We start from the raw sequence: 13,415 nt of genomic DNA on the forward strand, positions 1-13,415 counted from the left end.
GCTTCATCTGCAGAAAGTTTTCTTTTCCCCGATGCTCTTGTCGCGGGAGGATCGACCACTCATTGTTCTTCTACCGGAACAGGCTCAGCTCTTTGTTCTTCTTCTTGTCCAGCAGGCTGGTTCTCGATAGACAGAAATTCGTCAATCCCTCTCAAGCGGGAAGTCTTTGACCCCCTTCTCGAAGCATACATATGCCTGATGTCTTTTAGGCAAGATGTATTCAGGTTGTAATTGGGAGTCTTAGAAGCAGCGAAATACCAATTACAGAAGCTTATGGAAGTGTAGGAGTTGGGTGTTTTGTGGGGAAGCCTGAAGATGACCTTGGTACAACCTGCCACAGAATAATACCAAGCCCTGGCTCCTTTGTATAAATTGCCCACAATTGAGAGTTGAGGACGAGAATTCCCAATGTACAACTGATCATACCCAAATTGGCGAGCGAACCTATAGGGTTGGTAGGGCTCAATGAAATAGCTGGCGCCTTGTCGGAAGATCAAGTAGCCTGGCCTGATAGAGAGAAGCCAATGGAAAACACCCCCACTCAGCTGGGTGAACTCATTAGGACCTACTGCGTCCTGATATTCTGCTCCGTAGACGCCGGCCTCAAAATCAGGAAAATAACGGAAGATGTGGTAGTGGGTGTCTCGCGACAAAATTTGGCGAATCCTAACCATATAACCTCCCTCCCATTTTGCAGATTCTAGTCATTGCACAAATGGGGTAAATGAGTCTCCTGGAGGAGAGGCTGCACTCATTATGGGAGGGCAGTGAAGCACGTACCAAGCCATCAGATAGGTATATGGCAGTGGCACCCTGGGATTGGGAGTTTTGAAAACCCTGTGGCCTCCAGACTCTACCTCGGTGATATCAGTAAAATCCAAGGCTAATTCACGCAGCCCATTCTGCAAACAACCCACCATGGCATTGAGGAGGCTCACAGGTCTCCCATGTTCCAAAAGAACAGCTGGGTAGACCACCTCAATAGCAAGGGCATCAATCGGCCTAGTAGGAAAGACGCAACGCTTGAGCCACAGCATTAAGAATCCAGCCAACAGCGCCGTGTCAGAAATCGGAATCAGAGCTTGATAATGGAAGCTTTCAAACTCCGTATGAGCCGGGAAAACATCTTCCTTGGCCTCGTTGGTGTAGTGGGAGGTAGCATCATCGATTCGGGCCTGAACCTCCTCCAAAGTGCTTGCAGATAATCGGGTCACTGAGGCCCCCTTATTGGTCAAGTTCTGGAATAAATATTCCGCCCAAGACACTTGTTTAATGCCACTTCCACGGGCCCCCATTTGCTGCATACAAATGTGGAAGTGACACATGACTTCCCAGAGGGTGGCATAAATTTTGGGGCTGCTCTTCTTTAAAATCTTAAGTTCCGCGGATCCCAAAACAAATTCTTCGTACGGTAAATCCCCAAGAAGAAGACCCGAGACTTCATGCATCTCGTGAAGAGCGAAGCCTAATTCCCCCACGGGGGTGAAGAAAGTACAAGTCTCAGGATTATACTTCTCCAATATGGAGAAGAAATGAAAGTGGCTCTGGATAATCCTGAACTTAGTAGCCCGTACAGGAACCTGCAATCCAGCTCGAGCAAGAGGGGCTTCCAATTCCTCCAAAACAAACTTAGTCATCTGAGTCCACCACCCTGTCACTGGAGAATGAACCCAGCCAGGAGTTCTAAATCCTTGCATGGGAAATTCTCCTTTCTTTGCCAGAAATTTCTTGACAAAGGTGTTCGCCGGACTGGCCACTTCACCGACGGGATACTCCTTAGCTAATAAACCAGGTCGTAAAGCTGTCACCTGCCTGTTGTAACCAAGTGTGCGGACCCCTTGAAAAGTTAGGGTTCCGAGAACAACTCCATCCTGATCTTTAACCAGGGGTCAATCCATACGCTCTCCATATTGGGCAAGAAGAGGTTGCGTTCTCCAACTTTCCGCAACCATTTGTAGTCCCCATCATAAGCGACGCCTGCCTCAAAGTCAACAAAATCCCCAAAGAGGAATCCAGGTTTGACTATTGGCTTACGGCTTGGGTTTTCAAGTCGAGCATCCGTAACCAATATACTAAGGGTCTCAGGAGAAGCTTGGGTGATTAGTTCCACGCGACTCTTTTCCTTAATTCGGAAAACTAGGAGTTCTTGGCGCAGATTGAAGGTCATATTTGGATCCACACCACCTTCGTGCCCAAAATGATGGTGAAAAGGAAGAGGCTCGCTAGTATGACGCACTACAAAATGAAGAAAAAAGTTAGACAACTTAAAAGCAAAGCTCAGACGCGAAGGTCGAACCTCGCGTCGAAAAATTCAGACGCGAAGGTCGAACCTCGCGTCGAAAATCTCAGACCTCGCGTCAAAAATCTTAGACGCGAAGGTCGAACCTCGCGTCAAGAATCCAAGACGCAGAGGTCGAACCCCTCGTCGAAAAAATACTAAACGACGGAGTCTAGCCCCGCGTTATCGAAACGAGTTTCCTCGTTGATCCAAAGATCAAAACTTGCCGAAGCAAGTTTAATTACCACAGAGGCCGTACTCACTGCCGATCAGAGGAAGCTGGGGCGGCACGTTCGCCTGAGCAGTAGCGCCGCCGGCCGGCGTAGATGGCGCCAACCCCTGAACCTCAGCAGCGTCGGACTTGGAGGAACGAGGGACAACCTTCTTGGGTGCCATGAAGCCTAATCGGAGGAGATGAGCAGTTCTCGCCGGAGATGAGAACGAAAATTTTCGTTAGATTTTCAAGAAGAGTCAAATGATTCTTGATTCGACCTCCAGCGGTCAATTTATAGACAGCTGTGAGCTGTCAAATCGTAACGGACGGGATTCGAGGCCAGAATCCCGCCCAAACTCGACCCTAGCGTTCGAGTTGGTTAGAATTCCAAAACGCGAGGCTCACCCACGCGTTCCAATTCTTAAATGCAGAAGTTATTTGGACAGCTACAATAGCAGCTTCTTGACTACCAAGGCTACAACAATTATCAAGGTAATCAAGGCCGAGAAAAACCGGCGACTCCGTTGGGGAGTCTATTGGAGGAGTACAGATAGGTTTCAATCAACAATGTTGAAATCGTATGGCTCGATTAGATGGAGGGAACGATCAATCCACTAAATTTTGGGATCCAAAGTATTCTGAAAATTTATCCCAGTCAACCGCGAACTTTCGAAAACTTTAGAGGGGGTTCTGTAGGCTGTCTAAAAATCACAATGGATAGCTGATCCCTAACAAGCCCCGACGATGGAAGTTATAATCAGACGACTTTCTAATTACTGCATCTGCAACTCTGCAACCGCTATAAACACGGCCTCATCTATGAGATGATGGATCTTGATGGCTGCGACAACAGCATGATTAATATTATATTAGCAACTATTAGAGATGCTGATGAGTAGTGTAATGATTTCAGAAATAAAAAGGTTGGACTTAGTTAGTGAGTTGCTTGGTAGAGAGCTGTGGGCAAATATTCGTCTAAAATCACTATGGATGATTGATTCCCGTCAAGTTCCAATAATGAAAGCTACAATCAGATAGCTTTCATGCCAACAAACAAAAGCTGCAAATGGAGGACTTTTCACATAGATCGAGAAGAGTTACAATCCAACGACGCTTCCGACAACTGATGAAAACTCTATTCAGCAGTCTCCACAATCTACAGTGAAAGTTACAATCTGACGATTTTCACACCCCACAACAGCTAAAGCTAGGATTACTGAGAGGTTAAAAATCAACTAACCCCTTCTAAAACGCGGAAGTCATCCCCGCGTCATAATTTTGGAAATGCAGGCGACCCCCGCATTTCCAAGCTATAACAAGCCGAACGCGAGCGACCCTCGTGTTCTGGAGGTTCAACCAACACCGACCCCCGCGTTTCTAAGCTATTACAGCCAAACGCGAGCGACTCTCGCGTTCATTGATGTTCAGTCAACACCCAACCTCACGTCTCAATTCTAAGAGGCGATGTTGGGTTCTGAATGCCAGATTGGGCGTTTGATTCGTTCAAATACGAGTCGAACGGTTTCAGAACTGTTTCCCCACGATCTGAGGAAATCATGCCCACTTAGGAGCGGATTTAGAGGGCAGTTACAACCTCTTATCCACCTATAAAAACTCAACAAACTCAACTGAGTTAAGGGCAGGCTTTGGAGAACGGAGAGGCAGCATCAGAGAGGTTTCTTCAGGATCTCAACCGCACAGAGAGGCAGGAGAGGCGAATTTCTTGGAGATAGAGGATTTGAATCAAATTCAGAAGATCAAATCTAAGAAGATTCTTCAACAACAGAATATCTGCTTGGTCATTAACCAAATTTTCGGTTCTAACAACTCTCTTCACAGAGTTCTAACTCGTCCAGAGTTCTTAAACTCGTTAAGAGTTACCCATCAAACTTTCCACAGAAGTTCATTGTTCCCATGAGATAAGAGACGGTCAGATCGTTAACGGAGAGCAATTTCGATGCAAGCAATCGAAGGAGGTACTCCATCGCTACCAAGAAGAACCCAGTTTTAAACAAAGGGGAGAACCAAATTCGTTCTCTTCTCTTTTGTAATCAGGAAATCCAAATTGTAATTGATTTTGAGAGAATACAAGTCAATTTTCTTTCATTGTCTTTTTACTACAAATTTTCCAACAAACACTCTATGGTGGCTATCTTCTCGGGGTTGATCTCTATGCCTCTTTGTGTGTGTGATCAAGAACCACAGGAACTTTCTTGAATGCACCCTAAAGGCACACTTGGCGGGATTGAGCTTCATGTGGTAGTGCCAAAGGGTGGAGAAGGTCTTGTCCAGATCTGATATGTGGGCCGAGGCTTGTTTGATTTCACCAGCAGGTCATCCATATAAGCTTCCAGATTGCGGCCAATCTAGTGTTTGAAGACCTTATTGACAAGTCTCTAGTATGTGGCCCCATCATTCTTAAGTCCGAATGACATCATCTTATAGCAATAGGTCCCTAAGTCAGTGATAAATTAGGTCTTCTCCTAATCATGTTCTACCATGAAATTTTGGTTGTAGCCGGAGAAGGCATCCATGAAGCTAAGCAGCTCGTGCTCTGCACTCTCGTTAGCCGACTGATCGATTCGAGGCAGGGGGTAGCTATCCTTGGGGTAAGATTTGTTGAGGTTGGTGAAGTCCATGAACATCCTTCATTTGTTCAACACCTTTTTCACCAACACCACATTGGCCAGCCATTCCGGGTATTGGACTTCCCAGATGAAACCAGCTTTAAGGAGATGTTCGACTTCATCGACAGCCGCCTTCTGTCATTTAGGGCCGAGATGTCTCTTCTTCTATCGCACAGGCTTAGTGTGCCTGTTGACAACCAGCTCATGGCTTATCACCTCGGGGGGAACCTTCGGCATATCTTTGGGTCCTTAGGTAAACACATCAGATGTTTTCCCACAAGAATTCCATCAATGCTGCTCGCAAGGGATCCACTAGGCTGGACCTAATCTTGACCATCTTTTTCCCTTCTCGATCGATTGGTATCTCCTGGATCTCTTCCATGGGTGTCGTCCTCTGCCGCTCCGTTGCTCTCTCTAACCGGAGGTAGACTTTCTCAATAGGCAAGGCATCTTGCACACCCTTACCCTTGGTCGAGAGCATATAATAGGATTTGGCCTCTCGATGGTTGCTCTTGGCGACCCCGACTCCATTAGGAGTCGGGAACTTCAATATCTGGTGGTAGGTTGAAAGTATGGCCCGTAAAAGATGGAGGGCGGTTCGACCCAAGATGACATTGTGGGCCGACTTACAATTCATCACCAGGAATTGAACTTGGACCGTGGATTGTCTGGGGTACTCTTCGACTGTTAGGGGGAGAGTGATCATCCCTTTCGGCAGGAGAGAGCTAGTGAATACTATGAGGGGGCCTCTATAGGAGAGCAATCGAGATTTGTCATTGCCTATCTGGTTGAAGGTGTCAACATATAAGATGTCCACTGAGCTTCCCGTGTCGACCATAATCCTCTTCACTTGGAAGCTGTCAATCTCGGCTGTTATGACGATGGGGTCGTCATGGGGTGTCTTGACGCACTATAGGTAGTCGTCACCAAAAGAGATGGGCTCCTCCGCTCTCGACCTCTTGTCGCGCTGGTCGACCCACAACACCTTCTTAGCATAACTCTTTTCGAGCGTTGTTGGACGACCCTCCAGCGGTAGGAACTCTACTGATCATATCGACGACCCCCTTATGGCTAGGCTCTGGGGGTCGGCTATCCTGACGTGGTCGAGGGAAAGGTGACCGCAAGCGGGATCTCCTATCTGCCTTAGCTGGAGGAGCTTCCCTTCAGTCTCTTTGCGAGACAAGCTTGTTCAAGTACCCTCTCTCAATCAGGTCCTTAATGTCCCTCTTTAGGATACAATAGTCATTGGTGATGTGGCCGTGATCTTTGTGGTAGCAGCAATACTGCCTAGTGTCTCGGCTCTCATTGGTGATGTGGCCGTGATCTTTGTGGTAGCAGCAATACTGCCTAGTGTCTCGGCTCTAGGGATCCGATCTCATCTTGAGAGTAGGCTCTTCGAGGTACCCCTCCTTTTGGACCCTAGAGAGAACTTCTGTGAGGGAGGTGTTGAGGACTGTGAGAGCAGGCCTAGGCGCAGGGTGAAAGTACCCTAGAGAGGGGTGAATAGGGTATTTGCCAATCTAATCCGATATTAATGCCGATTTAAAACTTATTAACTAACATGAACACACAAATAAGAGAGATAGTGCGCAAATAGACAAATGCAAACACAAGGCAAATGATCATGGAGTTCGGTCGACACACGACCTACATCTCCGCTCCTCACCCTCAAGGAGAATCTCTGCTATCTCAAAAAAAACTACACAATCGATTTTCAACGCTCACCGATAAACGTTTACAACTCACATAATTGTCAATACATAATACACTCCTCTAAGTGTTGGCCTAACCCGTATCACCTTCCTCAAGTGCTCAGAATTACTACCTCTCCTTAGGATTTACAATCGACACCACTCCTCTTGGAATTGACCTCGTCTCTCACCAACCACTCCTCTAAGTGTCATTGTATATTACAAAGTGATCTCAACAATGATATGCTCAAATAAATGTTTGTTTTCTAACAAGGACGAGAACTAAGTTAAACTCACACTCAATGAATCACTCACCATAACCCAAATTACTATATGTGAAAATACTTAAGTTTCAAGGGGTGTGGGTGTAAACCATGAGTATAATAAAATCAAAATTAAACTCAAATCAATCTAGCATAAATATGAGAATTAAAACAATAGATAGCTAGAAGATGAGTTTAGAAAAACTTCTCTAAAACAAGAGAGATGGAGATATGAAGCTTGAAGCTCAAACCGAGATGATCTCCTCTTCTTGTGAAACTCTCTTCACAAAACTAAAACACACTTTTGATCTTTGAAAACTTGAAACAAACTTGCAAAAACTTATTTTAAAAAACTTTTCTTAGTTATATAAAAGTGTTGAGGGCTGAGGTGTATTAATATGTTCTCAAACAACAGCCTAACAAAAAAAAAAAAAAAACAGACAAAAACTTCCAAAAACCAGTTCTGGAAAAACTAGCCATTGGATGCAACGGCTCTCTGGTCGGTCGACTGATTTTCATGTGTCGATCGACTGATATGAGGTCATCGGTCGACTGATGGCATGTGATCGGTCGACCAATTACATGCATGATAGATCCTCAAAATTTGCACAGATAATTTTCTAAAATTAATTAAAAATAGCAAATGAACTCCAAAAATTATAAAATTTTGAGAAAATTTTTACACATGTATATAAACATGTTAGATAAAGAATTTCTAAAATACCACTTCCTATTTGTGAGAAATCTCTATTTAAAAAAGATATTCTAAATTCAAACAACTGCTTAAACACTTGATTTTGTAAATCAATTTAGCATATTAAATTTTGGACGATGTTTCTAAATATGAAAACAAACATGTTTGAGAAGAAAATTTTGAATTTGTATTTTCCATTTGTGAAAACTCATGTATTTTGCAAACCGCTCAACAAATGTGAAAACATTAAAACTTGATTTTGATAAAATTTCTTCAAACAAGTTTTGAAACACTTTAAAATAGATTTATAGATTTGAGGAAATATATAACATCACGTTGTTAAGTCTATAATCTAAAATTGGTGATAAAGCAAAAACCAATGTGTGTGTGTATGATTTTTGAGCTCTAAGTATTAACACACAAGGTGTAAACCTAAAACACTATACCAAACAATTTGATCTTCAATTAAGCTCGCCTTAGTAGGATGAAGTGTAATAGAGAATCTTTGACTTGAATGCACAAATGGCTTTATTCTGATTCCGCTAACCTCCTTTGAATATTATCATTAAAGCGTAATTCCATCCAACTACCAATGGAGGATCTTTGTGTAGAATACCTAACAAGCAAATACAAATACTCGACAAATGTTGTTAGGAATTGTTTATTAATCATAAAAAATAGATTAGATAGTAGGCTCATAAATATGAGACCTAACAATCTCTTCCTTTTTGATGATGACAAACAATCTACACAAAGAGATATAAGATATGCAATAGAAAGCAAAACTAAAGATATACTCGCTATATACTTGTTTTTTTCCCTTTTGTCAACTTCAAAATGGGGGAAAAAGGAAGAATGATGAGAGCGAAAGCCCCCTACAAATAAGCATAGGTGAGTATAAAACAAATATAGGGAAAAAGCTCCTCCCATCAAAATGCCTTAATGCATATATATAGAAATGATAAGGCGAATAAGTGAGAAAGCATTAAAACATGCTAATTATAACTCGCATTCAAAGAGACCAATGAACGAACATATATGTATTATTTAAAAAAAATTATGTCTCATCAATACATAGGTACACACACACACACACACACACACACACACACACACACACACACACACACACACACACACACACACACACACACACACACACACACAGAAATTTCATGCGTTCCAGCTCACGTGGCCAAGTGTGATTGAAGGAGCTCCAGTACAGGGTTTTTTTTTGAAAAAAAATACAGCGATGGTGAATTAAACAACTCTCTCTCCCCTCTCGTGACCCTACAACTCTCAGAATCCCCAAATTGAAGAGCCTCTCCCTAAATTAAGATCCCCAAATCGTCGGAGCTCTCTCTCTCTCTCTCCCTGTGCTCCAGGTCATGCCGACGCCCCCGTCGAAGGGCTACGTCGGATCTCTCTCTCTCCCTGCGCTCCAGCTCACGCCGACGCCCCCGTCGAAGGGCTACGTCGGAGCTCTCTCTCTCTCTCTCTCTCTCTCTCTCTCTCTCTCTCTCTACGCTCCAGCTCACGTCGACGCCCCTGTCGAAGGGCTTCGCTTATGCCAAAAAGCTCTTTTCCTGCACTCCAGCTCACGCCGACGCCCCCGTCGAAGGGCTGCATCAGAGCTCTCTCTCCATGCGCTCCATCTCACGCCGACGCCCCCGTCGAAGGGTTGCGCCGAAGCCGAAGCCCCGTCGAAGACCCTCCCCCTTTGCTCAAAACCAGATCCGCAATTCCTGTGCTCCAACCCAATGAACCACAAAGAGAATGTGAGTATATCCCTTGTGAGCTTAATTCACGTCATGCATTTTTTTGTTTGCATATCCCTTGTTAATGACATAGATTTGCTGCAGTTATTGGACCAGACAATGATATATTTTTACCTATTTTCCAATATTCTTATGGTGTGTCTGTGATTTTTGTACCTCTTGAAGGAAAACTGGACCACAACTAATTGGACTATAACCTATTCTTATTAGAGACATATGTGCTGACAACAACCTCATCATACCTTTTAGCAAGGCAGAACTTTTGATATGTCAAAGAAACCTGAAGGTTGAGAATTATACATTTTGTGAAGTTGATACTGGAATAAATTGAATAAATTTTATGGTAGGTGTGATATGCATTACATATGTTAATGATGATACGTGCAATATGATACGTGTAGATAAATGAGATAAAAGGATTTGTTCAGTAATAATTCATTTCAGCAAATCCAATATGGAATCAGTGGACTAGAAACTTTGGTCGAGGTTCAACAACTTGCAGTTAGTACTTTAGATGTAGGAAGGTCTCTTAACAATGAAGATGTCAACATGAAATGATCTATTTCCGATGTATATGTATTATAGCATATCACAATCATCATTTATCATGATTGTTTACCATGAATGTTTTTCATGTCCCCTTGTAAACATAACTGTATCGATGCCTCCAATTTAGCTTGTTTCTTTCTTTATTCTTTTTTCCCTCTTCTTACAGTTCTTGATTTCTTTAGAGTGTACAATAAAATTTCACTTTCTTTATTTCTTTATGGCTGAACCTAGTTTTTGAGTTTAGTAATTTTATTCAAATTATGCTGAGATAAATTGCAGAAGAAAAAAAGTCCACAAGTATGAGTGAGTCATTTTCTAAGAAGGAAAAAGTTAAATTGACTCTTTGTATGAATTTTATCTTGTTTGTGGTATGTTTTTTGCAGATAAAAGACGAATAACTTTTTGGAAGAGTTCAGTGGAGAAGAAGATGAGGGTTTAGTTCAAAGAAGATGTTATTGTGGGTTAATTTGCAGAATATGGATGTGCAAGCAAGGACACAATAAGGGCTTATAATTTTATAGATCCCCGAGATACAAGGGACCTAATTGTAAGGGTTGCAACTTCTTCGAATGGGTGGGTGATACCAAGAACATCACAAAAAGGCTGGAAAAAAATGATGAGGTTTTGAATAAAATGTTGAATGATGTAATTTTATATTTAAAATTTATAAGTATCGTTGTCCTGATATTGTTGCTCTGTGTTATAGTCAAATGACTGAGCAACATATAGGAATTTTTCTTCGTGTTTGTATCAGTTTCATGATGTTTTTCCCTCTTCTAAAATTTTGTTGTTGTGTTGGTGTGATGGACATATTGTTCTTTGGAGTTAGTGTTGGTGAGATGGACATATTGCGTGGACGGCCTTTGGTTCTTGCTTGTTTTTCAGGGTCACGAATTATAATTTGCGGAATATGCTGGATTGTATGTGAAGTAGGTATCTGTGGAATATCCGAGTCAGGAATATGGCTGCTACCAGCTTCTATTGCTTGACACCCTCTGACTTCTTCTTCAACCCTTTCTATGAAACTTGTTAACAAAGAATCAAGCTCATGCATTCTCTTATCTGACTCAAAGGCAAGCTCCAGTGCATTATTTGTTTTTGCTTTCAACGCCCAAGATTTTAACAAATTGATTTTTTTTCTACACCGCGTGCAATGTTTTTGCCAAACACAGCATTACTAACTCTAATGTTATGATGTCGAGTATCTATAGTCCAACGGTGTAGAATATATACACTGGGCAATGAACAACATTGTCTGTTGAACATTAGAGTGTACAATATATGTTTGCATAAAACACCATTATTCTCAAACAAACCACAGTTGCAACTATACTGTAATTCTTTACATTCATCATAAGTAACAAACCTCCACTTTTCATTGCTTTCATCTAAGTCACCAACTCGGCATAAAACAGACTTTTCTTCTTTTTTCTCCTCTTGAAGGCCAAGAACACCACACCCTTTGATCTCATTCTGAAATACATGAAACATAGTGCGGGTATAACTACTTTCAACTTGTCTTTCAATTGGATGCCTAAGGTGAAACTGCGGTTTTGTATTAAGAGTTCTAAAATCTTCATGTGCTTCACTCAATCGTCGATGTGTCACGGTCTTTTCATATTGAGTTACAAATTCTTTTAACTGTGTTTGTAAATTCACATATCCATCAAAGAATGAGTTGATGCTTTCACTCGTTTGAGTTGATCTCATTCCTGCAAAAAACATGCCTTTTAAAAAGCATAACACCCAATGGTCTCGATACATGTACATAGTTTGCAGCCATCCATCTTCTTCTTCTATTATCTTAAACTTCTCCTTAATCTCGAGCCAATGCAAATTATAGTTCTCAATGTTACCACTATTACACCACAAGTCCCAATATTTTTGAAATTCTTCACTATAAACAGAATTCAAAGTATGCAAATGATCGGCAATATGTCGCTGCAGATGCCAATAACAATAACTATGCCTTGTGTTTGGAAAGACTTTATGAATGGCATTACACATTGCTCGGTCTTGGTCTGTGATGATAGCACCTGGTTCAATTCCATGCATGTAGTTTAACCATTCCTGAAACAACCAAACAAATGTTTCTTCTTATTCATCAGCTAGCAATACGCAACCAAATAAAGTAGATTGCCTATGATGATTCACCCCAGTAAATGGTGAAAATGGAAGACTAAACTTGTTGGTTTTATAAGTCACATCAAACACAATAACATCATTAAACTTCAAATAAGTTGCTCTTGATTTTCCATCTGCCCAAAAAACACTTCTCATTTGTCAAGTACAATCTACTTCCAATGCAAAATAAAAATATGCATCACTAGCCGCCTTTCTTTGAAAATATTGGATAACAGATATACATTCATTGCCAATATTGTTGTGCCCTTAAGTTTTCATATAGTCAATGCATTGTTGTGGTGTCACTGATTCATCTTCTCTTCCACTTGACGCGTTAATAACACGAGAAATAGTAGAAGAAGTAATACCTTCTTCTTACAAACATTGAATCATTTTTTACACATTTTACTTCTATGAAATTGTTGTTGTGACATGTGCATCTTTGCTTAATCTGGACTTGAGCATGTGGTTTGTATGATCTTCAATAAAACCTATAACTTTTCATATTTTATTCTCCATTAATTTTATTCTCATCATTGCTTTACAACCAACTCTGGTCTCTCGCCGATGATTAATATTTTCCCCTATATCTCTCTTGTCTTTATTAGATCTGTAACTTTCTTTGTCACAAAAATTTCTATTCAACACTTCTTTATCTTTCTGGGAGTAATTCACTGAGCTTTTTCTGATTCCAAATCTCATTATCAATGCATACGAGTTATAACATAGGACTCCTCATGACTATTAAACTTCATTCCTAAATACGGTTTTTCACCAATTTTCATTCTGAAATAAAGATAATTATTCAAAAATATATAATGTTACTCAATATTACTATTTCAAACAACATATTTAATGTTAGCAAAATTCATGCTATTAATGAAGTACCTTGAAACATGCATCGTTGTTGGAAAAGGCATGAAATCGTTGTTGTTGTTACTATCACCATGAACATCTTCGCTGTTAAAATCCATAACCAATGATTAATCGAGCGCAGATGGCTGCTAATTTCGTCATGAGTTGGAGCGCAGGGAGAGAGATTTTCGGCGTCAGCGTAGCCCTTCGACGGGGGCGTCAGCGTGAGCTGGAGCATAGGGAGAGAGAGAGCTCCGGCATAGCCCTTCGATAGGGGCGTCAGCGTGAGCTGGAGCGTAGGGAGAGAGAGAGAGAGAGAGAGAGAGAGAGCGTCAGCGCAAC

General features: G+C 41.6%; 1 protein-coding gene across 1 annotated transcript; it reads right to left on the minus strand.

Annotated features, from left to right (window-relative positions):
• LOC109847496 (protein FAR1-RELATED SEQUENCE 5-like) lies at nt 3,266-13,192 on the minus strand. The gene is made up of 5 exons (XM_020416723.1): nt 13,107-13,192; nt 12,934-13,004; nt 12,249-12,352; nt 11,411-12,164; nt 3,266-3,333 (listed from the first exon to the last, which is right to left on the minus strand). Exons 1-5 carry the CDS (start codon nt 13,190-13,192, stop codon nt 3,266-3,268), a joined length of 1,083 nt encoding a protein of 360 aa, XP_020272312.1.

The sequence above is a fragment of the Asparagus officinalis genome, chromosome 7 (assembly GCF_001876935.1).
Source record: "Asparagus officinalis chromosome 7, Aspof.V1, whole genome shotgun sequence".
Lineage (NCBI taxonomy): Eukaryota > Viridiplantae > Streptophyta > Magnoliopsida > Asparagales > Asparagaceae > Asparagus > Asparagus officinalis.